Source organism: Mustela putorius, unplaced genomic scaffold (genome assembly GCF_011764305.1).
Source record: "Mustela putorius furo isolate JIRA1106 unplaced genomic scaffold, ASM1176430v1.1 tig00003834_pilon_pilon_pilon, whole genome shotgun sequence".
NCBI lineage: Eukaryota > Metazoa > Chordata > Mammalia > Carnivora > Mustelidae > Mustela > Mustela putorius.
In genome coordinates this window covers 84,326,381-84,350,584 of record NW_025421987.1, presented here as the reverse complement: position 1 = coordinate 84,350,584, position 24,204 = coordinate 84,326,381, and the positions used below count along the sequence as shown (strand labels likewise).

The following is a 24,204-nucleotide window of genomic DNA, read 5'->3' as shown; positions in this document are numbered from 1 at the left end:
CAGAACTTGTATTTTAGCTAGGAAAAAGCACATGAAATAATTAGTAGCACAATAATGTATGTGATTAAGTATGTATTTTGGAAGGAAGAGATGCTTAATGGAAGAGCCCATTTAGGGTTGGAGTTTCAAGACTTCAAAAGGTCCAGGAGAAACGATGGTCCATTGGTTAACTTACACAAGGTGTGGTCATGAATAAGATTCATCACTCATGATAGTGGCGGTGGGAAAAATACTGCTATGGGAAATCAAGAAGGAAAGGAAGATTCCATAAGGCCTTGGGGACCAGGTCGAAGAGATTAGATTTGATGCTCAAGACAGTAAGGAGCCTTTGAGGTCTGGAACAAAAGAATATCTACAAGCAAAAAAATCGCATGCTTCCAAGTTTTAAAAATGTATATAGATTGAATCACACCGTATCTTAGGCTAAGAACTGAGCAGGAATCGGGTAAAAAGCAGAGGAAAACATACTATGTACAAATATACAGAAGCAGCACTCGGACAGAAGGAGGCCTAAGAACGTTCCTGACTTTCAAAGACTCGAGTTAATATGAATCTACTTTCCGACACGTAATGATAGCAAATAAAAGGAGAATGTAACCCTTTCCAATGGTGTTTGATGGCCCCGTAGCTGCAGGTTTTCATCCCTTTCCTGAACAATTGATCAGAAAAGACTTCCCTGAACTTAGACATTCCAGCATACGTCATTTAACAAACTAAAGAAGCATTTTAGGTGTTTCCATGAGAGAGGACAAGATAATCCTCTGTCCTGGACACAGCAACAGGTCTAAACAGCAACAGGATTAAGACTGTGGACTACAGACCTCCCTGACATTAAACAGAACAAGTTGATTATATAAACAAATGGGGTTCACATACAGGAGTTTAAAAAGTTTGTGCAAATACACATCTGACAATTTTCAAGTTCTTTATTGGAAATCACAGATTTATTTTTAAAAACTCACTAATTATTTTGCCATACAAGAGCAAAATTCAAAATAATATAAATATTTAACATACTGGTATAAAATTAATAATATGGAAAAAGATGCAAACCAACCAAGAGGTAAAAAGTTTTTAGCATTAACACTGTGTACAACCATCGTCTAACTCAAGTGACCATCCACGCTGATAGTTCAGTATCCCTTTGTTGACGATTTTTGAGACAGCCCTGCATTAGAGCACCAAAAATATTTTTTTCTCCTTTTTTTAAAAGGCTGGAATCCTTTTATTTACAAATATTCTTCTCAGTACTTTAAATCAAACGAAGGAAGCATCTAGCAATTTCCTTCTTATTAAAAAAGGAAGTGCCTTCATATTTCCTTTAAATTTAAATCTGTTCCATTCTATTCTAAGCAAAAATAAGAAGATGAACACAGTTGAGGGGAGCTCTTTTGCAAATAAATAATTTTTTCACAAAAGTATTGCTGTAAACAAGATCATCTCAATGGCCAGAGAGATACTTATGTTTTCAACCAATGGAAAATTTAAACAGTTACAAGTATAGATACCCAGGATATGTATGGCCAAAAGGCAAACGATTATTAAAGAATCAACTAATAAAAATTAATTGTAGACCAGCTTTGTCAAAATGTGATTTTGTTATCTACAGGTCTTAAAATTGGTCAGAAAACTGAAACTGTCAGGATCTAAAAACATTGAACCTACTCTGAAAGTCACTACCAAGCCCAGAATGGTTGACACCGTAGTTTGGACATTAGTTAAAAATCCTAAATTAATCTGAGCAATCAATGTAAACAAGCCTCAATTTTCAAAATAGAAAAAAAAATTAACAAAAAATTCCTGTAAACATTAAAAAGCTATCTGCAAAAAATTACAGTATGTATCATCCTCCAATTGTTTGCCAATTCTTTCAGTTTTATGTTCTGCCTGTTTCAGACCTCATCTAATGAAATGAGACATCTTAGTTTTCCCTAACAGTCACCTCCGCAGAGACAGAGGTTTTACAATCAGTTCAGCTGACTGCTTTTGCTGAAGTCATCATTTTGGACGTCGTATAATCCCTGTGACAATAGATGTCACCTAGTTCTTTCTGTAGTGAGGGGAGGTTTTGCATCATGACCACATTTCTATCATGCCCTGTGAGATGAACGCAACTTACCCTTTCAGAGCTCAGCCACATCTCTTTGAATAGGAAGCTTTGCAAATATTTTAAACCTCATTCTGGTGACATTTCTATCACTTCGTTCTGCTTTCCACTGTGAGGTATTTCAAAATTGATGACACCTCTGATAATCATTTTGATGAAAGAACTTATTTTTTTTTAAGGTAGGATAGCTTTGATTTGATGCTGAATACTCTTGATTTTAGATTCTGACAAAGTACTGCGGTTTAGGAGATGTTGTTGGGGAGGGGTAGGCTAATTTTCGTCATCGTCACAATAATTTACACACTAAGAATTTTATTTTATAAATTACAGAAAAGGAGAAAAGAGGCATTTAATGTTCTTTCTTTTTGAAGTCCTCTCCATTATTATATTCCTCTCTGCAAACTACATTCAAAAAAACTACCTTAAAGACAGGCTGATATTGAATATTTAAAAACCAGCTGAAAAATTCATTAAAATTGGCTGATTTGAATGAACAATGATTTCTCCCTAGATAAAGACCTTGTGAGCAATAAACTGCCCATGTTTTGTGTCATTTCTAATAATCAAAAAATTCACATGAAGTACCAGTTAGGCCAGAGCGAATGACAGCTCATATTTCACATTACACTTTGAAAAAAGATATAAATATATTTTAAATGATTCTAATACTATCTAGGTAAGTTAGCTACAGGGATGTGACAATGATTGATTTGGCTGTTTCTAAAGAAATTGTGTACATTTTTCTAAGTCCCCTCTGAAGAACAGGAACTTTCTTTTCAGGTTCAAGTACTTTCTCCTATGCCAATCCTCTGCTGCTCCCATCTCCCCCAGTCACGTGCTCTCCAGTGAAAACTAATTTGTAAATCTGGTCTGACTACATACTAATTTCTTTGAAATGTTGTACTTTACATTCACTTAGTATTTTCCAAAAGCACTTACTCTAACACCAAGGCACCTTAACAACTTCTCTATGCCTCAAATATACATGTGGCATCGAGTAAGAACTTGAGTTTCCCTTTAGTTTTGTCTCCATAAACCTTTTTTAAATATAAATTCCTTGAAATGAATTTGGGCCATGAAGTAGATAAGTTACACTGAATAGCTTCTAGAATCAAAGAAACATTTTGATAGACTGGGTTTTCAAAATATTTCTTCATTTTTTCATACTCATTTTACTTAAGGTATCAACAAATACATAAAGTTTTTTCATCCAGGTTTGGCTCAGTGACAGTGAAAACATACAACATTCAAGTACCATTAGATAAAGGCAGCCCTACAAGGATACGTGTTAAGAGAGGTCAGTCTGCAGAGAAGAACTATCTTAATTATCCTGCAGTATATTTGACCAAAAAACCCTTTTGAAATTGTTTTGACTTTGGGGTCTGTGGCATCCCTCCAGAGGTCCTGAAGGTCTTGTACATGTCCATGAGATGTCATCATTTTATCATAGATGCAGGGATGATAAGGAGTTTTCCCTTCCCCGGAGAAAAACACATGGTGTTGTGGTACTATCCCCATTTTATTGGCACAGAGGCCCATGAACACATCATCTATGTAAAGACTAGAGTTAAGTGTCTGTGACGCCTCGTAGACTTTGGCGGCTACGTCGCCAGAGATCACGTAGGCAGCTCCAGCAGTATAGTCAGGGTAAGCCGGCCACTGGTACATTTCATAAGGGACATAGTATTTGCTGCGTTTGTCTCTCACAGGAGGAGCTCCGCGATGAACCCGACCAATCCAAAAGTCCTGAACACCAATTTTTTCTAAACTTTGAAGGTACTTGATAAGATTTGGCATATGAATAAATATGTCATCATCAGCTGTCATAAGAAATTTGGCATGAGGACAAAAGCTGTTTGCCCAACTGAACTGCAGAAGTAATTTAAGAGTAAGATTATAGAAAGAATCAGCAAAGTCTTGCTGGATTAGATCACTGTACACTTGATCTTCCCAGACCAGTTTTCTCTGCAGTTCTTCTCTCGTCAGTGGGTTAGCAGGTGTCCCTAAAGCAAACAGAGTTTTGATGTTGGCATTAAGTTGGGACTGAACGTACTTCTCATTGCCCCACGTTTTTCTAATTGCATAACGTCGATTGTAGTTTTCAGGAGCAGTTTTTACAAACAGTAACAGGAGGATGTCTTGTGCCTGACATTTCTCCTCATGGTTAATCAGGTACTGGTAGCGAGTCGCCCCATCCACACTATGCTTAAGAGACAGGCTATCATTCACAAAGTCATAGCTATTTATGAGGTATCTGTAAGAGTAGGACTTCATATGGCTCACAATGTGATTATCGATGGGTCCCCAAAAAAACATGAGGCTTAGTATAAAACAAGTGGCAAATAACTGAACGAACTGCCATTTCTTTACTCGTCTGCCACTCACAAACATTCTGACATCCGTGCAGCTCCGTTTTTACTTAGGCTTGGTTTTAAATGGGCGCTTGCTCCTTCGAGACCATAGAACTTGGTATCGTGTAGAACAGATGTCCATCTTAATACACGTCCATCATTAGAAAAGTAGGAGCTTCTTGTGTCACAAAATATTGTCTTTTCATACCATTTTTTCTGAGATTGCGAAAGAGTGGAACACGCAGAAGGAGGAGGACACCAGCCCATCAGAGTGTTTCCACACCGGCATCCTTCACTGAGTTAGGTGACAGGCCTCGTGTCACTAGTCCATGGGCTTCCTTCTGTGAGAGTAAAGTGCCACCTGTTAGAGTCAGGAAGAGAAAAGATGCCAAGTGAATGGGTGAGAGTGACCAAAAAGGAAGAAAGGACTTTTCGTTCTTCAAAATGAAATGTAACGTGCCAGATGTGGACAGTAGGTGATAAGGCAGCTCGTGTTTAGCAGGGGCATACGGATGTTTGTTTCTTGGCGGGGGCAGGAGGAGGCTAGGGAAAGGGAAAGAACCATTGACTCCCTACTGTCTTCCCCTTCAGCATACGGAGGCCCTTTCCTCATCTTAACCTTAAAAAATAAAAAGCCTCCCAAATGGCTATGAGCCTATACACTTGAAGTTCACAATCTCACGTGGGTGTGTCCAGGAATATACTGATCTGCAGAGCAGCCAGGATGAAAGGAGCAGTGGGGACCCCTGGTTTTAGGGCACAACACCTTTCTTACAAGTTGAAGGTTTGTGGCAACCCTGCGTCAAGCAAGGGGTTGCCATTTTTCCAACAGCATTTGCTCTCCTCGTGTCTCTGTGTCCCGTTTCAGTGATTCTCATAGTATTTCAAATGTTTTCGTTATTATATTTGTAACGGTGATCTGTGATCAGGTGACTGTGACTCGGATGATGGTTAGCATTTTTTAGCAATAAAGTATTTTTTAATTAAGGTATGTACATTTTTTTAGACATACTTCACAGATCACAGTATAGTGTGAACTTAACTTCTATATGTGCTGGGAGATCAAAAAATTCATTTGACTTGCTTTATCATGATATTTGCCTTATTGTGATTGGTCTGGAACCAAACCTGCTGTGTCTCCAAGATTATGCCTGTATATAGTTCAAGGCAAAATAGATGAATGATGAAAAGAAAGTTCATAACAGTTAAAATTCATTAAAGCTTCCAGACAAGACAGGAATAAGAATAAGATTTTGTTTCAAAAAAATCAAGGTTTGTAAATCAGGGAGTCGAGATACATTTTCAAAAGCACAGCCCAAACTCTCTCAAACCAAAATAACTTTGTGAGCCCCACATCTATATAGTCCTCTTCCTCCTTTTTCATTTGGAAGCTCAACAGGCATCTCAAATTTAGTACATTCAAACCAGGAAGGCACAGGGTTATAGCCAAAGAGCACTGTCTTTGTAATCTGGCAATGTGTACACCAGCGCTGGCTCTCCCGCTGCCCTGTGGCGTGCACCTAATCCAGGAATCTGAAAGACTGGGATGACCCCATTTAACTCAGTCCTTATGCAAGTTAAATGGGAATATTCACAGAAATACAGATAGAGGGAGGTAGACAGATAATTACCTTGCACACAGGGACAATCCAGTGCCATTTCTTACCCCTTCTATGGTCTTCTCCCCTAACACCCACTGTTGCCATTTTCTCTTTCTTTGTGTCTGACTACAGTTCATGCATCTGTGCCAGAAATCTGAAAGTTCTCCTCTTCCTCCATTCCATAGCCAGTTACTTAATCCTGTGAATTGCTTCTTCTAAATCTCTCTTCACCTCTTCCTGTTATCATCACCTCTCACCCAGACGAATGCAGCAGCCAGAACAATCCCAGACTGACCCATCCGCTACCCTAGAGTGACCTTTCTAGAACTCAGATCGAGGGGTGCCTGGATGGCTCAGTCTTTAAGTGTCTGCCTTCAGCTCAGGTCATAATCCCAGGGTCCTGGGATGGAGCCCCTCATCAGGCTCCCTGCTTGGCGGGAAACCTGCTTCTCCCTCTCCCGCTCCCCCTGCTTGCGTGCCCTCTCTCACAGTCTCTTTGTCTCTCTGTCAAATAAATAAATAAAAATCTTTTAAAAATAATAAATAAAAATAAAACTCAGATCTAACCATGAGACTAATTGAGCTCCTTCACCCCCTTCAGATGCTCTCTCTAACAGTTGTCAGTACCAGAGTGCTGGCTGGAAGCTCAGCCATGCTTGCTAGTTCACACGTGACAGCCTTTGTACCCACAGTCCTGTGGCCTGCTGAGCCCTGCTCTCTTTGCTAATAAGTAGTATACTATAATCTTCACTAAATTCTATAGGCATCCTTTTCTGGGAAGTCAGAATTGCAGACACCCTCCAGCACTACTACCAAATATGAGGCTTCCTGTATTACTACAGCACATTCTTGTACCCATCTTCCCAGACTGACGTTTTAAATTTAACTGTCTCTGCCAATTACACTGTGAACTCTGTGACTAGGGCACGATGTCGAAGACACCCTGCCCTCAGCATGCAGGTCAGTGTCTGACCTGGTAGGCATTCTCTGAATGGTGGTACAAAGAACCATGGTGGGGGTGGAGACATCCTTCACTCAAACAGCTGGTCACTTGGGAAGAACTGGGCTCAGGAGGCCCAGTCAGTCACATGTCCTCCCCTTTCTTTCATGACTAGGAGACAGCACCTCCTGTCCTCAAGTACTCTGTCCCCCATGGCTTATCTGAAGTAAGATACATCCTTTTGCCTGGAGAAGTACTCTCTCCCCTCAGGGTTAACATATCAGTCTCCTGAGCTTCAGACTGACGGGGGAAAAGACCACGCACGCAAGCTCCACTCAGTCCAGGCTGGCTGCATGGCTGAGCCTACATCACAAGCCCCAGGAAAAAGGCTCTGCATTTGTGCTCAAAGATCTCAACCTCAAGTCCCCTGCCCTTCGGCCATGCTATAAAACCACTGCATACATTTAGAGCACCCTGCTCTGCTGGGCTAACTCTGGCTATGGGAATTCCTTCCCAGCTTCTGGCCCTTTACATACAGCTGTGTTACCTATCTGCCAAAGTTACTCCGTGTTGGGCTGATAACAGCAAAGACCAGGCATGCAAAAGTCCAAGGAGTATGGGAGATCAGAGCCAACCCTCATGGAGACTTTGTCCAGAGATAATCATCTTATCTCATAGGGTATAGATTTTAAAACTTGCTAGTGCCTCTGAGGAAGTCACAACCAGTATTTAAAAAAGGAAAAGGAAAAGAAAGAACAAAATAGAGAATGGCATAATGCACTGAAAGTAGTTTAAGTATCATTTTGTGAAACTTTCAGTTTTATATATATGTGGCTTCAGGTTGTAATGTAAAATGTATTTTGTGTGTGTGTGCTTTACCATCAAAAGAGCAAGGGATAGATCAGAATTAGTAATTTCCCTCTTGGTTTGGCTGGTCTTGGTGGACCGAATCCTCTAGAGTAGAATGGAAAAGACAGTGGGAAACATCAGTTTCTGATGGTGGCATCTGCCTAAACTTCGCCGAATCACTTTCATTCAGGAGGGAGGGGACATTTCCTCTTGGTCTTAATAATGCTCACTTAGATAAGGGTCCCCCTGTGAGGGCAGATATCCCCTTCTGCCTCTAGAACTGGACGTTTAATGTAAAGCAGCAGAGAATTCTTAAGGGCAGATTTTAAGATCCCCTAACTGTTTAAGAATTTTAAGAAAATTATCAATTGAGACTAATCTGCAGTTTCTATTCCAACAGACCCTGGGCAAGACACACAGAGTAACCTTTGGAAATGCAGGCAAAACCAGCTTCTCATTTCTGAGAAGCTGCACTCATAATGTTGCAATGTCAGCTCGCTTTGCACCTATTCCCAGTTGTTTACAATTCTGAGCTTCTTGCTAGACAATCAACCCACAGGCCTGACTCCTCCAACACCCACATAAACACTTGACTCACAGAGGCCCTAGTATCTCTCCAATGAATGGGGCCTATTACTCCTTTGGTTGGTGTGTTCTGCTGCTAGCAGGCATTCTAGCAACCAGCCTAGAACATGTATGTATACCCCTGCTTCCCACCCCTGATACATGTGTATTTACCTTATTTCCCTATATTTCTTCATCTGTTCCCCACTGATCTCAAAGAGTCAAAACAGTTTCTAAAAAAACGACAAAGAACCTGTTGCAAAGCCAACAACCCACACTACTTAGGTTCAGAACAGCACATGCAATTCTAAAACAAGATTCCTCCCACCTCAGCAGCTTGAATTGTTTAGCTGTCATTTATACCAGTCATAACCAAAGCCCACTGATAGGACTGATCTGATGAGGGGACGATTAGGAAAGGTGAACTGCTCTTTGGCAGTACCCAGCTTCACTTTTATAACAAAAGAACCCCCAAACTCCTCCAAATCGAACATAGTCCCTAGGCAGCATTGCCCCACCAGAAGCAAAAGGCCCTTCCATGGTCTGAATTCACGAATCAGAACCAAAGAGCGATGCCCGCCAGCCCTGGCTTTGCCGGTGGGCACCCCACACACTCATGGACTCCCCTCTCCCATTTCACACAGAGCCTTCAGGCTTGTCGCAAACACATCTTCTAGCTTCCGGCTCCAAAGGGAGGGGAGGCCACCACAGAGAAACCCACAGGCCTGCCGGAGCTGGAGAGAAAATGCTGGGCCTGCCGGGGAACAGAGGAGCCAGATAATGCCTGTGAGCTCAGGAACCAGCCTGCCAGAATGCTGTGCCTGCAGCTTCCTTTGTGTGCACAGTGCGCAGCGCAGGGACCAGGCCCCAGGCTGCAAGCCCCACGGCCACCCGTGCTGGGGGCCAGGTTCACTGTGCAACTCAGCCACCCTCCCTGCACTCTGAGTTCATGACTTCATCTGCAGACTGGGGGTGAACATCAATGTATTGTTATCTAGGGGATGGAAAAATTACAGATGACTTCAGAGTCTTGCTGGGAAGAGGAAACAAGAAAGACCATAGGAGAGAACAGGACAAAGAACTGCTCAGAGGTAAATACAGACAGTCCCCGACTTACAATTTTTGTATTTTATGATGGTGTGAAAGCACCATGCACTCAGTAGAAACCATACTTCAAATTGGGAATTTTGATGGTTTCCCAGGCCAGTGATATGCCATATGATAGTGTCTGGGCCGCAGCGGTGAGCTGCAGCTCCCAGTCAGCTAGGCAATCATGAGGGTAAACAAGCACTACACTTACAGCCATTCTCTTTCTCACTTTCACTACAGTACTCAATTACATGAGCTATTCAGCATTTTCGTATCTAATACACTTGTTGTTAGATGCTTTTGCCCCACTGTAGGCTAATATAAATGTTCTGAGCACATTTAAGTTAGGCTAGGCTAAGCGATGCTGTTTGGTGGTTTAGGTGTATAAATGCTTTTTTGACTTCCAGTATTTTCAACTTACAGTGGGTTTACTGGGATGTAACCCCATTCCTCCATTGAGCAAGACCTGTACACAAATATTTGGACTATAACTTGGGTTTGCTTCTATTTGGACTAAAAAGAAGGGGAAGATTCTCTTGGTATTCTCTTTCCTAATAGAGAGGAGTAGCCAGAAGAATAAAGAATAGGAATATTAGAAAAGAAGGTGGCTGACAGTACCCCAAATGCTCTTCAGTCTGGGAGCTGTGCCCCACAGTTACTCAAGAATATTTCTTCACAAGAGAACTCTTTAAACTCTTCCAGAAACAACTAGGGACTACAAGTTACCCTAGATGACCCCTGATTTTTTTTTCTACTTCGTTCTTGCTGGTAACCCATTTCTATGTTGAGTCTACTTTAGTGGATCCTGAAATACTATATAAAGCCTGATGAAAATTTTGAAGTTTTAATCACGATAGTGAGGGCTATACTTTAAGTTCAATCAAACAACCTCAGTGTTCAACCTTTCAACAAATCCGACAAGTATGTGAGTATTTGCTAAAGAATCATTATGCCTTGGGCATGGTGGGAGTCATGCAGTAGTATTTCATAGTCTCCTCTCTGAAAGCATCTACAGTCTAGTTGAGACAAGACTCAGAATGCCCACTTGAAAAATCAGTTCCAAGGACAAAAAGCAGCAGATCACAGTAAATTGCAGATAGCGTCACAGCACTAATTTAGACAATACCAACTCTAGGCAAAAAAGACGAGTCCCTGGTAGTAGAGATCAGTGACAGCAGCATAGGAGGGCCTGAGGATGAACAGGATTTAGATGGTTAAAGGAAAAGAAGCAATCTGTTTCAGGCAAGAAAGGGAAAAAAATAACATCACAAATATTTGAGATACAAGCAGGTATCTGAAAGCTGAGAGATCGGGGCCCGCTTATGGGGAACCTTGAAAATGAGGCAGAGGAGTCAGCATGTGCCGAGGGCAGCAAGAAGTCACAGACGTTTCAGTTTTTGTTTGAACGAAAACTGCCTTGTCAGTATGCATGCACTAAGCATCATATAAAGGGACTACTCTGGTGGTGGCACTCGGGATGGATGGGGGATGCCTGGAGATGGGTACCCCAGCTCCCTTGGGGCCTCACACTGAAGCAAAGGGAGGTGAGGAGGCCTGGTCTAGGGTGGTGGAAGTGAGGAGGGAAGTCAGGGGGTGAGGAAGACCCTTTGGAGGAAAACAAACCCAGCACTCCCTGCTGAGTGGCCTGGGATGGGGGGAGAGGAGAAGGGGGACATCTGGTTTCCAGCATTAGCCACACAGGAGGGCCAGCTGGTTTCCTGAGTTAGGAGTGAGGACAGCGTGTCCGGGTTTCGGCTGGTGCTGAGCGGAGGTGTGAGAGAGACAGCAGGTGGGGCAGTCCAGGGGGTCAGGTGAGACTGGAGGAGGCAGCAGGACTGCAGTGGGGACAGTGCTCTGAGCATAAGGAAGGTGGCTGCTAAGAGGACCAGAGAGGAGCAGAGGGGCCGCGAGGAAGGAAACTCAGGGGAAGAAGGAGCGGGAGGAGGAAGAAAAGGAAGCATCTGATTTTACTTTATGAGCACATAAATGCTGTGTGTATTTCACTTTACGCGCCTGTGTGCATGTGTGTGTTTTACTTGATGTGCCCGTGCATGCATGCGTATATTTATGTGGCATCAATTTATCTGCGCAGGTTTGAGTTCAAGGACTAGGTAATATCGTTTGACAAATGAAAGAGAATACTGTACAAATTCTGTAAAACTTCAGATGGTTATTTCTTCTAAAAAGGAAATATTTACTTTCTTTCTTTCTTTTTTTTTTTAAACAGAGAAAGGCAGAGAAAGCACAAGCAAGGGGAGGGTCAGAGGGACTCCCCCACTGAGCAGGGAGCCAGATGCAGGGCTCAGGGCTCCATCCCAGGACCTGGAGATCATGACCTAAGCCAAAGGCAGATGCTTAACTATCTGAGCCACTCACGCGCCCCTAAAAAGGAACTATTTTAACAAGGGCTAATTCATAGAAAGTTAAGATGAGGTAAAGAACAGTAGAGGGTGACAGTCCCAGGGCAGGAAAGATTAAGGCCCCTGATGGTGCTCTGAGCAGAAGGAGAGCCCTGGGGCAAAGAGTGGGGTCTGTGCTGGGAGTCAGGAGGGGAGAGATGGGGGTGGGTGGAGTAGGGGAGGCAACTTCCAGGAGGAACAACAGTGAATCTGAGGCCTGAAGGCTGGAGGAACAGAACTAGAGAAAGCCCATGGGTTTGAATTCAAAATGTATCTGTTTTTGCTTCCAACCATCTGTTTTTGACCATTGTTTCTGGCCATTGTTGTCATAGAGCACCAACATCTATTCTTAGAGAAACTGTATTTCCAAGTCTTACTTAGTAGACCTGCGACACTCAAGTCTAAGGAGCCCTTATGTTATGAAGGATATACCATTTTGTTCACATACCCTCCCACACACTCAACTTATTGGCAAGAAAGTCATTTAGGTGGCTTCACCTACATTTCCTTTGAACTGCATTTCCTTTGAAATTTCAAATTCCAGTGCCCACTCTCTGGTCTGATCGCACTTCAACCACAGCCTCTTAAATAATCCCCCAGAATCCTCTGCCCACCCCTTACCTGCTCCCTAACACTCCCAACCCATCCGACAATCGCCTGACCTTCCTACTTCCCCAGCTGCCTGTCTCAGATGCAGAATCGTCTGGCATCTTTGCCCTCCTCTCCTTGGTTCCTGCTCTTCCACCCCAACAACATCAGATGTCGGGTCCTTCCTGCCTTCAGGCTGCAGGGGAGGCATAACCCCCTGGGCAGACTGTGTTACTACAGATGGTGATATCGAGCTGTGGGCAGAGGGCTCAATTCTGTATGAGGAGCCTTCACTTGTCCTGGACCTTCTCTCTCTCTCCAGTCCCCTCATCAGCCATGCTCAATCTCCTCCCTCTGTCTGTGCCCCTCACTCTTAGCTGTGGCTTCCACTCCTGCCCACAGAAAAAGGGGAAGACATCACATGTATTGTCCCTTCTCATCCCCATGTGGGCCCCCTCTTCCCGGATCCCCAGGCTCGCCAACCCTTTCCATCCCCTCAGCAGAGCACACTTTCAGGGAGAGGCAGGGGAGGCACTCATTTAGGGCACAAAACTTAAAGGTCATAAAAGTATAATTATAAACTAAGGATGCTCCTTCAGTACATCAGTTTAAAAAAAAAAAAAAGCCAGAGTACTTCATATTTAAAGTTGTATTACTTATAGTCCCATATGAGACAGTTTTGGTTCCTGCTCTTCATTCCAAGCATTATTTTCCTGGCTTGTTCTAATCCTCTATTCCCCCTAAAGAGAGCTAGGACCAATCCTCAAGAGCCCAGCTGCCATGTTAAAGGAAATCAGGTTTAGCCCTAAATTTATGGTAAATGCAGTAATTTGTTCTCCTACATTTTTCTCAGTTAAATTCATTATAGTCATTGGTGATAAGTAACACAGCTGGGTACGGTTTAGTACAAACTGCCTATTCCGTTTGCTCAAAACGGAAGGTAACAACCCCAAATTTGAATTTACCACTCACATCTTAAGTGTGAAAAATTAAATATTCCCTCAGTTGGTATTTATTTTTTATCCATATTTGAGTGTTTCCAATATAAAGCCTATAAAAAAGGAAAAATTCTACCCAGTTGGGGTCTTTAGGTGTTTTTGTGGCTGTGACTTTAGCTATAAAAATTTAGCTGAAGCCATTGGCAGAGATCAGAAACCATCTAGAGTTGTTATCTATCCAGAAATGATACAGAGTTAGTTCTGGATTCAGTGTTACCCAAAGACTCTAAATTACAACTTGTAGCAAGCATGGATGTGGGACAGAGGGAAAAATTAGTTATAAAACCCACAGTGTGAATCTAGTAACAAGTTCCCCATCTATATAAACTAAATTATATGTTTCTTTATAAGTTAAACACGGGTGTAGATTTGTTTGCCGGTTACAGGAAAAAAAAAAAGACAAGGAAATACCAAATGAGCAAACAAGTAAAGGCAGGCCCTAAGTAAAGACAAGCACTAAGGAAACTGGTGGTGAGGGACTATAGAGTATTATTATATTTCAGAGGAGTTACATTAAAAGTGACTGAAAATTCCCAGTAACAGAATTTGAAACAAAAAAGCAGAAATACAAAATAGGTCTCAGGGAGGTCAAACACTTGCTTCTCTAAGCTTGGCCTTCTGTACTGATTGCTGAGGCATAGTTGTTTGTGTGGACAGGGCGCTTGCTCTTTTAAATACAATTCTTGTCAGTTTTGTTCTTGCCTAGTTAAGAAACAAATATCTCCTTTTGCCCACTCTAGCAACAGTTGCTAGCCTAAGAGTGTTTACAGTGCTCTGGGCTCTGTTCTGAGTGCTTTAAGTTCTATAGAGACTCTTTAAGCCTCACAGCAACCTATGAGGGAGAAAGCCCTCCCTGTGTTGCAGGAGAAACTGAGGCATCGCACCCAGACATGGGGCTGACCACGTAACCTTCAGAATTCCAGAATCTGTGGAAGCTCAGAAGCAGCTGATGGGTTAATTCCAGAATCTGTGGAAGCTCAGAAGCAGCTGATGGGTTCCAGGAGGTCCCGTCCTTGAGCTCTGCACCTGCCTTCCTCCCTGGCACTGGCCAGCTGCTTTTCCTACAGCGTCCATCAGGATGGGAGGACAGGGACGTGAGAGGCGCAGGGCCAAGAGAAGCACCCACCAAGGCAAAGAATCTGCTTCCCTGAAGTCTGGAGTCATTTACATTTTACTATCACCTGCCTTTTGTCAGAGCTTGTTCTCACTCTCTTGGTAACCCACCCTTTCTTTAACCTTCTGTCTCAGTTTTCCCTCCTCCTTTTTCTTGGTCCCAGTAGCATAGGAGAATAGGCAAAAGCGACTGTGAGTTTGTGTCTTTTGGGTGCAGAAAATCTTCCCTCCACAAAGAAGACTGGGGGATTTAAGGGCAGAAGGGGGTCAAGAAGTGAGGAGGGAAGGAGAGGAGAGTAAAAAGTACAGGACTCAGAGAGTCCAACTATTTGATGAATAAGTATTGGATGAAATGAAAGGCACATCTGAGGTAATATTATGATATGAAAAACAGTGATTTAACAATAGGGTAACGGGGCACCTGGGTGGCTCTGTCAGTTAAGCGTGTGACTCTTGATTTTGGCTTAGGTCATGATCTCAGGGTCATGAGACGGAGCCCTGCAGTGGACTTCCATGCTCAGCATGGAGTTTGCTTGAGATTCTTCCTCTCCCTTTGTTCCTCCCCCACGCCCACTGCTTACTGTACACATGCTCCCTCTCTAAATAAAAATAAATAAAATCTTAAAAAAAAAATAGGGTGACATCATAATCTGGTATAAACCTATGAGCTAGACATACAGGCTTCTTGTCCAATGGCAGTTCATATGTCCTATTCTATTGTATTTGGAAATAACATTTGACTGAGAGTTTACAGAATACAAAAAATGATGGTGTAAAATACAAGATGTATATTTAACATTCCAGTCTCAATCAACATTTCTTATAATAGATTAGTAACATTTATTTAAATATCTACCTGTTGCAGGCATTAGGTGGAATAGCCCCAAAAGTAGGTAATGCCTACATTTAATTAATTCAACAAATATGAATTTACCACATACTGTGTAGTAGGCCACAGGCAGGATGCAGGGAAGGCTTCCGAGATGTTTCCAGTGTGGAACCTCCTAGTGAAGTAAGCAGGTGTTCTGGTGCAATGTGGAATCCAGACCTGATTGAGGCACATGGGTAGAAAAACCAAAAGAGTTTTAGAAGATGAACAAAGGTAGACATATTCTGTTGCTTCCATTTACTGGTGACATGAGTTTGACTTCACTCTAAACAATGTGCCACAGTCTTTTCTGAGGATCATTTGAGACCATTTATTTGACAAAGTGTCGTCTAAATCAGGTGTTCAAATCTATGCTAATTTCCTCTCTCTAGAAATTGTTCATACATTTGTACCATGTCAATACCATTAGTCAGTAGCTAATGTTCTTTAGGGGTTAATCACCTTTCAAAATGATAAGCTATACACTAATATTGTTCTCAAAAAATATTTATTAGATACAAGTTTTTAGAAATACTGATCTGATTGCTAAGGGGCACTTAACACATCCCAAGTACTGGTGAGACTGAGAACAGTAGTATCATTACTAATTGGCTGAACATGCCTTTCCATCATCATTGATAGGAAAGAACAATATGGCTCCCACAAGCACTTGAAAAGAAAAAAAAGAATTTCTACAAAGATGACACAGCCAAAAAATTATAAGGCCCTGTAAATTATGGAGGAAACCCAAGCTGAGTCAGCTTTTTAACTTGCTCTGTCTAGAGCACTATCAAAAAGTTGCAGAAAAAATTGTAGGAAAAGGAATAAAGAGATAAAATATGAAATTTTAGGTGGATCTAAGCTGTGTGATAATATTTCGAACTTGGACTTTTAGGGGCTTATTGCCTACAGACATGGTAGAACATTCCTTTCTGTAGAAAACTGTCTTCCAGCATCAAAGCCTTTACTACAGAATATAAACAAAGTTTAAAAAATAAGTTATAGATAAAAGCCAGTCTCTAAACTTTCAGCATTGAAAAATAAAAAATCACTTTTTTTTATTCTGAGTTTACATTTCACCTCATCAAGCTTCTTACCTTTCAGTATGAAGATTCTTATACTTCCTATATATATATATATATATACACTTCATATCTTTCAGTATATGTGTATATATATACTTCATACCTTTCAGTATGAAGATTCTTATACCATATATATATATATATATATATATATATATATGCATAATACAAGAAAAATATCCTGGGGGGTGCCTGAGTGGCTCAGTGGTTTAAGCCTCTGCCTTCAGCTGGGTTCATGGTCTCAAGGTCCTGGGATAGAGCCCTATATCGGGCTCTCTGCTCAGCAAGGAGCCTGCTTCCCCCTCTCAACACTTGCCTACTTTTTGTGATCTCTGTCTGTCAAATAAATAAACTCTTAAAAAAAGAAAAAGAAAAATATCCTGGATTTGCATCGTTCTGGCTTAATCTTTGCTCGCAAATGGAAGAGCTCTTATAATAATTTGTTGTGCCTTAATTTCTGGAACATAAACACAATATATGCAGCTCCTAACAAGATTATTCTAACAATGGAATAAAATAATGGCTATGGAAATATTCCAAAAAAAGTTTAATGTGCTATAAAATGCAAAGCTTAGGGCAATTCAGTTGAGCATGTACAAAATTCCAAAAAGATAGGATACATGTTACTTCAAAAAGAGACCACTTCCTTCTGAATTTCTCCCAGTTTCTTTCTTATAACATCCTAATATTCTGTTTTGTAGATTATGGGGCAGTTGGTCCTGAGAAAGAACTCTACCTACAATTTGAAAGTCACCAAGTGCAATGAGTCCAGCCAAAGTGACCCATTTTAAAAGATGACCCATTTCAAAACCCAAGAGTTATTATTCAAGCTGTTCTATATTTAAGAATTAGAAAGTTATTTCACTTTCCTACAATCTTTTTATTTGAATCAATCTTTTATAAAAGGGGAAATTGATCTCCATTTTAAGGAAATATAATGTGACGTTTTTACTTGCTAGAGCCTGCAGTTTATTTTGAAAATTATTCTCTACATTCTGAGGTTTTGGGGACTTTTTTGTTTGGGCAAGTCATTTGTGTGTAATAGCACCAAAATGCCTCATAACCACCCTTCATTTCTCACTTCCTAGGAAACAGCTTCTCTGAGCGTTAGCCTGAACTCTCCCTGTCATAAGGCCCATCCCCATCAGAAGGTGTTGGGGGTGAGCCCCAGGGGAAATGAGGTGAGTTGGAGGGAGTCAGCCTCAGCTTTAGCCTCCCAGTGCTCAATAAATGGAGGGGGCTTGTAGGAGAAGGGGAAGGGACAGAGAGAAGGAGCAGGAGACAGAAGGGTCATACGAAGTTTCTAATGTAAACCTTTCAGGTATCGAATTTATCTTGCTTTAAAATAATAATTAAAAAAGAGTTGAACAAATAAAGCAGTCCTCCCTCCCATGTGACAAGATACAAAATCTATCATTAAGTTTCTTTTGAGAAAGTTAATTTCTCAACTTAATTTTTCAGCTGCTAATCACCAATTTCCTTTTCAGAAAGTTCAAGAGGGGCTCTTTTCTGCGCTACCACTGAACACAACTATCTTTGAGCATCCTTTTCTGGGTCAATTTCAGTTTCTCACGTCCCTCTCCCTTCCCCCATAGGGACCAGGCAAAGTTCCCAAAATAAAGACACAGAGGAACAAGTCCAATTCTAACTGATGTACTTTCATCAGAGAATTACCCTAAATAAGAGCCACAAGCCACCAGCAGACACTGTGCAGTTACAACATCGGTGTCCCTTTAACATGACCCATAACCTATGAAAACCAACACTGGATAAGACAAAATATAGGTTGTGTGGTTAGAATCAGATGCAAAGCTACTACTTTGACCTATATTGTATTTGGGTAAGCAACCGGCTGTAACTTCAGGTTACAAAATAAAATTCGGCTGTTAAAATAGAATGGCCAAGACCTACCAGTAACAAGAGGTCTCCTTTCCCAGTTTCCTCTGCCTGCCCACTTCCTTGTCTGCATTTTCCTAGTCGGTAACTCGCCGAAAGTTTCCCCAATCTGGCGGCTTCCTAATTTCCAGCCCGACACAGGCTTTCTACCCGAATTCACCCCTGCAGCGCAGGGATGGTAGCCCGATTGGGGATCCCATCCGGAATCCGGGAACCACAGGACGCGGTGTTCACCCGCGGGCTCCCGCGCTCCGGCCCGCTTCGGTATCCCCGCGCTGCGTCTCGGTATCCGCCTCGCCGAAGCTCCCCGGGGGACGAGGAACCCGCTGGGTCCCAAAAAACTTAACCCCAACTGGAGTTCCGGGGCCCCAACCTACCTGCCGCACTCGGGCGGCACTCGGCCCGGGGTGTCGGCTGCCGGGCGCCCGCGCCCGCCAGCCAGAGCGAACAAAGACGCTCCGGAGAGGGAATGCGCCCTCCCCTTCCCCGCCGCGCTGGCGGGCGGCGGGCAACCCTGCCCCGTGGCGGTTAGGGCCTCCCGAGTCTGGGCCGCTCGCGGTCCCGGCCAGAGCAGAGGGCCGAGGCCCGGGTGTCTGCTCCAGCCGTGCGCCCTGGCCCCGGAGCGCATTCCAACCTTAAGTCCTGCAGCCACCCATGCGAGCAGGCGTGCCTTCACCTCCTCTCGGCTCCCTTCTCCTTTCTTCCCCTGTCCGCCTTTCGGAGACCTCTCCCGGTCCAAAGAAAGCTAATGGAGAGTCCGAGTCTCCCTTGCCGTAGCCCGAGAGCTGCTCCGCTGAGGAGGCGCGGTGCAGTGGGGCCGCCGCTCCGGCCAGGGGCGGGGCAGAGGCTGGGCGGCCGGGAGCCCTCTCTGCGGACCACGGGAGTCGGTCTCCCGTCCGCGGCACAAAGAACCAGCCATCCGCGGAGCTGAGGCTTGTCCCCTCCAAGCGTGCCAGAACTCCCCCCATTTAGTGATCTGGAAGGGAAGACAACATTTCCATCCACGAGGGCCTTCGGCCCCTGTTAGGGTGCGGTGGGCTGCAGAGCATTTTTTCTTTTTAATCGTTACGATTGATCGCACATATGAATTGCATATGAAACTGGTCTCCAGACACTTTTCATTAGGAAGTAGAATTTGTTAGACTAAAGATCCTTTCGTTCAGAACACACAACAGTTATGCATAGACGGTGAGTAAGTTTTGACCGAGCTGCAGTTTTCTGATCATCTGATTTTCATTCTTAGAGCCAAGAGTTCTAAGGGCAGGCTAGTCTTTTAAAAGATCTCTTGTCACGCCACTTATGCCTTGAGCTTCTGAGGCCTAACTCACAGCAGAAGAAAACCCTAATTTACATTAAACTAAGCTTCCCTACAGAGGTTCTTTTTAAAAATACAATTGGGGAGGGATCACCCCTCCCCCCTTCCAAGCCTAGTCCAAATTAGAAGACAGCTTAAAGCAAAACTCACCAAGTCCAAGCCCAGCTCTGTAAATTCCTAAGTCAGAGGTCGGCTATCTTCCGGGCGTCGGAGCGAAAGTCGGTGGTCTCAAGAACAAAACTTGCCCGCTTTAAATATTGGTCGAGGACTGGGCAGTCAGCGCTGAACTCGGCTACCTTTCCCGGGCGGGGGCGGGCTGGAGCCGGCGATTGGGGAGGACCCAATCAGGGGCTCCCGGCGGAGAGTGGGGGTGCGGCACCCGGGAGCCTGCCCTGCGGCACGGCCAGTGCACGTTTCCTGCACCTTTTGGTGTTCACTGCCAAAGTCGAACGTGGCCCACGCCTCCGCCGCCAACTCGGCCTGTTGCTGAAGGTGATGGGTCCCGCCCCGCCAGTTCTTGTTGGTATTTGACTCCAGGAAGTACCCACCCTACCGCGTCTTCAGTTAATTGAGATCGTTAACTTTGATGATCCACTGTGAGCCAGAATCCGCAAGAAGGGCCCCTTTGAGTTGTTTTCCCTTTTTCAAAATACTTCATGCACGTAACTGGACAAAATCAGGAGAATATAAATTTCTGATAAGGAAAGAGATTGTAAATAAATGCTTTATGGATTTGGTTTCTTGTCCCCCAAGTGTTCTAGCCTTCTCCTAATAGAACAAACATTATCATTTAACAAGTAATATTTTGAATGATTTTGTAATTGTACATATTTCAGAACATGACAGAAAGCAAAACATTAACCTAAATACTTCAGTAAAATTTAAAAAAAAAGAACTTTGGGTTTCTTGTCATTAAGGCAGTAAGACAGGTAATAGGTTAAAAGTAGATTACTGAATCAGAGTTTGAAGCTGTAAACACAATATTGTATTTGTTATTTCAAACTCGATTTTTAGGAAGTTTTGTAATAGCTCTCTTTAAGCACTTCACCATACTTTCAACCATGCAATTCTTTTCATATGTTACCTATAGAGCACAGTCAGCATTGCTAAGAGATCATAGTGCCATATGCATATCAGACCATATACAGAAATATTAACATAATGTGATTTGTAAGGGAGTCACTGACAGTGACCCATATGTAAGCTGATACACTGTTCGTACAGCGCATCACCTCCCTTCTTTATCTGTATGAAATAAAACCCTTGATCAAGGTTACACATACAGTACCCCCCCCAGCTGTCATATGTGTATGTTCTATTTATGTGCAAATGTTCAATTACCATTATATTCCCTTCAGGTCATTTGGAACCAGATCCACATACACAGATGTCAGCACCTGTGTTCCACCTGCCAGAACACATAGGACTGTACCTGCAAGAAATATAAACCGACCCAAATATTGAAAAACATATAAAAGTAAAACATGAAATCATTCATGTACATCATTCTATTTACACATAGACACGGCAGACAGAGAAATGATTTCAAAAGTGAGTCAGGAGGTTGGTAAGAGGATGTAGGGGGAGGGGAGAGGATGTAGATGGGAGAAGGGACCCAGCAGAGTGAACCAGAATGCCTGCTCTGGTTTCACACTCCACCCACCCACACACACACACCATGCAGGGAAGGGGGCAGCAGCCTGGCAGGCCGTTTGCCCATCTGGGAGCATTTCCTTTCTGCAGGCTGTTTCCCTATCCCACCCCACAGGGAGAGGAAGAGGATGATAGACTTGATGGTATAGAACAGAGTACTCATGTTTCTTTTATTGGGAGAGAATATATGAACATCCTAAAACTAGTTGGAAATTAAATTAGGTGATACCAATGATGCTGATTTGACAGCACAGAGAAGGACCCTGTCACGGTCCTCCGTGTCCACAGTAGCTGCTTATGAACAGAGACCACTACAATTAGACTTATAAATGACTTTAAATCTCTCTCTCTCTCAGAAATGTGCTTCACAGAACACTAGAGAGCTATGGAAAGTACTGGAAAAAGTACTGTACCATCAAAATGGTAAACTTGAAAAAATGAGAAGAATTACAATCGGCATTTTAGATTTGAGAAGGGACAAGACAAGGCTGAGATAGAGCAGAGGGGAAGCGGATGTAGGAGAGAGGGCCAGAGGGGAGGGCATCAGGACATTATCATGAGTTACGGGCAGAGAAGAATTTCACCTGCCTCCAAAAGAACCTGGCAGTGGTAGAAACAAAGGAGACCTGAAGAAGAGAGGAATGTTGACTGAAATCATGAAAGCAGCAATAGATTTGATAACTGACTGGCTTAATGGCTAACACAGCTGAAGCATACCGACATGGTGCCAGGCTTGACTCATTTAACTTCAATTTGTACCTTCTGGACTCTCTTAAATAAGAAATTCCCTCACAGACCTTGTACAGATACTGTTCTGTTAATTCAGACACCCCACAGGCCACGGGTTCCCAAACCAGTCAGGTTCCTGCGAGTCTTGGGCTGCTAGAGAGATGGGGTGGTGTCCTGACCTCAATCCCTGCCAACCGGGGATCTGGGCAAGGGACCTGACTTCTGCACACCTCACGGTAATTCCTGCCCACATGGGACCGATGAGGACTGAATATAAAAACCATCACGTATGTGGAGTACTGAGCGTGGGTAGGGCCCACTGCATGCGCTGCGTGGATGGCTGTTGTCCTCGTGCCCAGCCCAGGCTGCAGAAAGCCCTTCTCATGTGAGGAGCCAGCAGAGGGGGTCTTCATGCTGCCTCTGTCCACAATCTAAAAGGATCTGCTTCTTTCTCTCCGCATCTTTGAACGTAGTTTCCGTTACTAGAGCGTCACCCACGAAAATAATGCAGCCCCTGGGACGCCTGGGTGGCTCAGTGGGTTAAAGCCTCTGCCTTCGGCTCAGGTCATGATCTCAGGGTCCTGGGATCGAGTCCCACATCGGGTTCTCTGCTCAGCAGGGAGCCTGCTTCCCTCTCTCTCTCTGCCTGCCTCTCCATCTACTTGTGATTTCTCTCTGTCAAATAAATAAATAAAATCTTTAAAAAAAAAAAAAAAAAAATAATGCAGCCCCTCCTTGGCTGCCCCCTCCTCCCTCCCCACCTGCCAGCCCCTCCCACCCCATACATATCCTTCTGGGCTTCTTTGCTGTCTACACTTGCTCTGATCCCATCCATCGCCATTCGTGCCCAATTTCTATTTCTAGTCTAGATTCTGGGCTCCAAACTCCAGTTTCTCCACTCAAATGTGCCACATCAGTCTTAAGCCAAGCTCATGTGAAGTGGACTGTTCAAATGCATGCTAGTGAGCCCCTGAAGGGATGGGACTCAAAGGCCCCAAAGGCCAGAATCCTCCTCCTTCTCACCAGTGGACCCAGCACAACAAGCGACATGTCGGTAACAGTCTGTGGCCTTTTGTTACTGTGAAATTGTCTGCGGATCTGTGTTCCCTGTTCTTGAATGTCCTGAGACCTCTCAAGGGTGGACGCCCCATCCCACACACCTCCAGTTCCCTTAAAGAACCTCCTGCCATGCCTGTACAGAGTAAGTGCGGATTAACTGCCAGTCAAGTTGAATTTTCATTCATCAGATGTTCAAATTTCCATTCCAAGAAGCTTTGCCCCCAGAACAAAGGTCTCTGTGTACTTCTCTCCCAAAGCCATCAAGGTCCTAAAGCAGGCACTGAAGGCACACCAGCCCCTTTCTTACAGCTCTTGCCTCTGCTTCTGTGGTTTGGCACCTTCGGCACACTACCTCAATTCCAGGACCTCAGTCCTTGGGTGAAACCATTGTCAGTCTGCCCAGAACAGGAAACTGAAGGAGACTGAGGGCACTCAGAGGCCCTCACCCGCAGGCCATTCTCAGAACCCACCTTGTTCCTTTCTCTTCTCATCTGCCCTGGGGAGCCCCCGCCCCACAATGGTCAGCTCCTTCCACATCAACATACAAGGCTTCTCTGTTGTGTTCACCTTACCCTCATTGGGGGCCCCACAGGGGTGGGAGCAGTCTTGGAGCTAGGCCTTGTTTTGTAGGATCCTCCTTGGCCCATCAGAGTTGATGGGAGGAGCACCACTGGGGAGGTGGTGAGTGGAAGGGAGGCTGGCGTGGGTTTCCCCTCCATGCTGCCAGTGCTCAGGCAGCCACAGGGACAGTGAACTTGTTACCACTCCCCTACGAGGGCTCGCTCAACATCTCTTCTCCCCTCTCCACCTGCAGATCTGGCATAGGCTTTACCAGCACCTCCCACCTCCTGCCCCACCCCGGGCCTGTGGGGTTCTGTGCAAGGCCAAGGGCTGCCTCTCACTCCACCTACTACTCAGGACAGCATATCTGAATGGAGTGAATGAGTGACATTTGTTTAGGGACAATCTGGAGTGTTGTCTGGTAATTGCCCCAGCCTTG

At 43.8% G+C, this 24,204-nt stretch overlaps 2 protein-coding genes across 8 annotated transcripts in view; one reads left to right on the top strand and one right to left on the bottom strand.

Annotated features, from left to right (window-relative positions):
- Positions 1–24,204, top strand: part of MCF2L2 (MCF.2 cell line derived transforming sequence-like 2) — a 247,975-nt gene that overhangs the window by 154,669 nt on the left and 69,102 nt on the right. The window lies entirely within an intron of this gene.
- Positions 909–20,346, bottom strand: B3GNT5 (UDP-GlcNAc:betaGal beta-1,3-N-acetylglucosaminyltransferase 5). 5 transcript variants are annotated; one of them, XM_004745086.3, is made up of 3 exons: positions 19,914–20,346; positions 15,534–15,647; positions 909–4,819 (listed from the first exon to the last, which is right to left on the bottom strand). In XM_004745086.3, exon 3 carries the CDS (start codon positions 4,496–4,498, stop codon positions 3,365–3,367), a length of 1,134 nt encoding a protein of 377 aa, XP_004745143.1. In that variant the 5' UTR covers positions 4,499–4,819; positions 15,534–15,647; positions 19,914–20,346; the 3' UTR covers positions 909–3,364. The 5 variants fall into 5 exon arrangements, with proteins under 5 accessions (XP_004745143.1, XP_004745142.1, XP_004745144.1 ...); XM_004745085.3 differs by having other exon boundaries at positions 15,541–15,647; XM_004745087.3 differs by lacking the exon at positions 19,914–20,346 and adding an exon at positions 19,083–19,784 and having other exon boundaries at positions 15,541–15,647.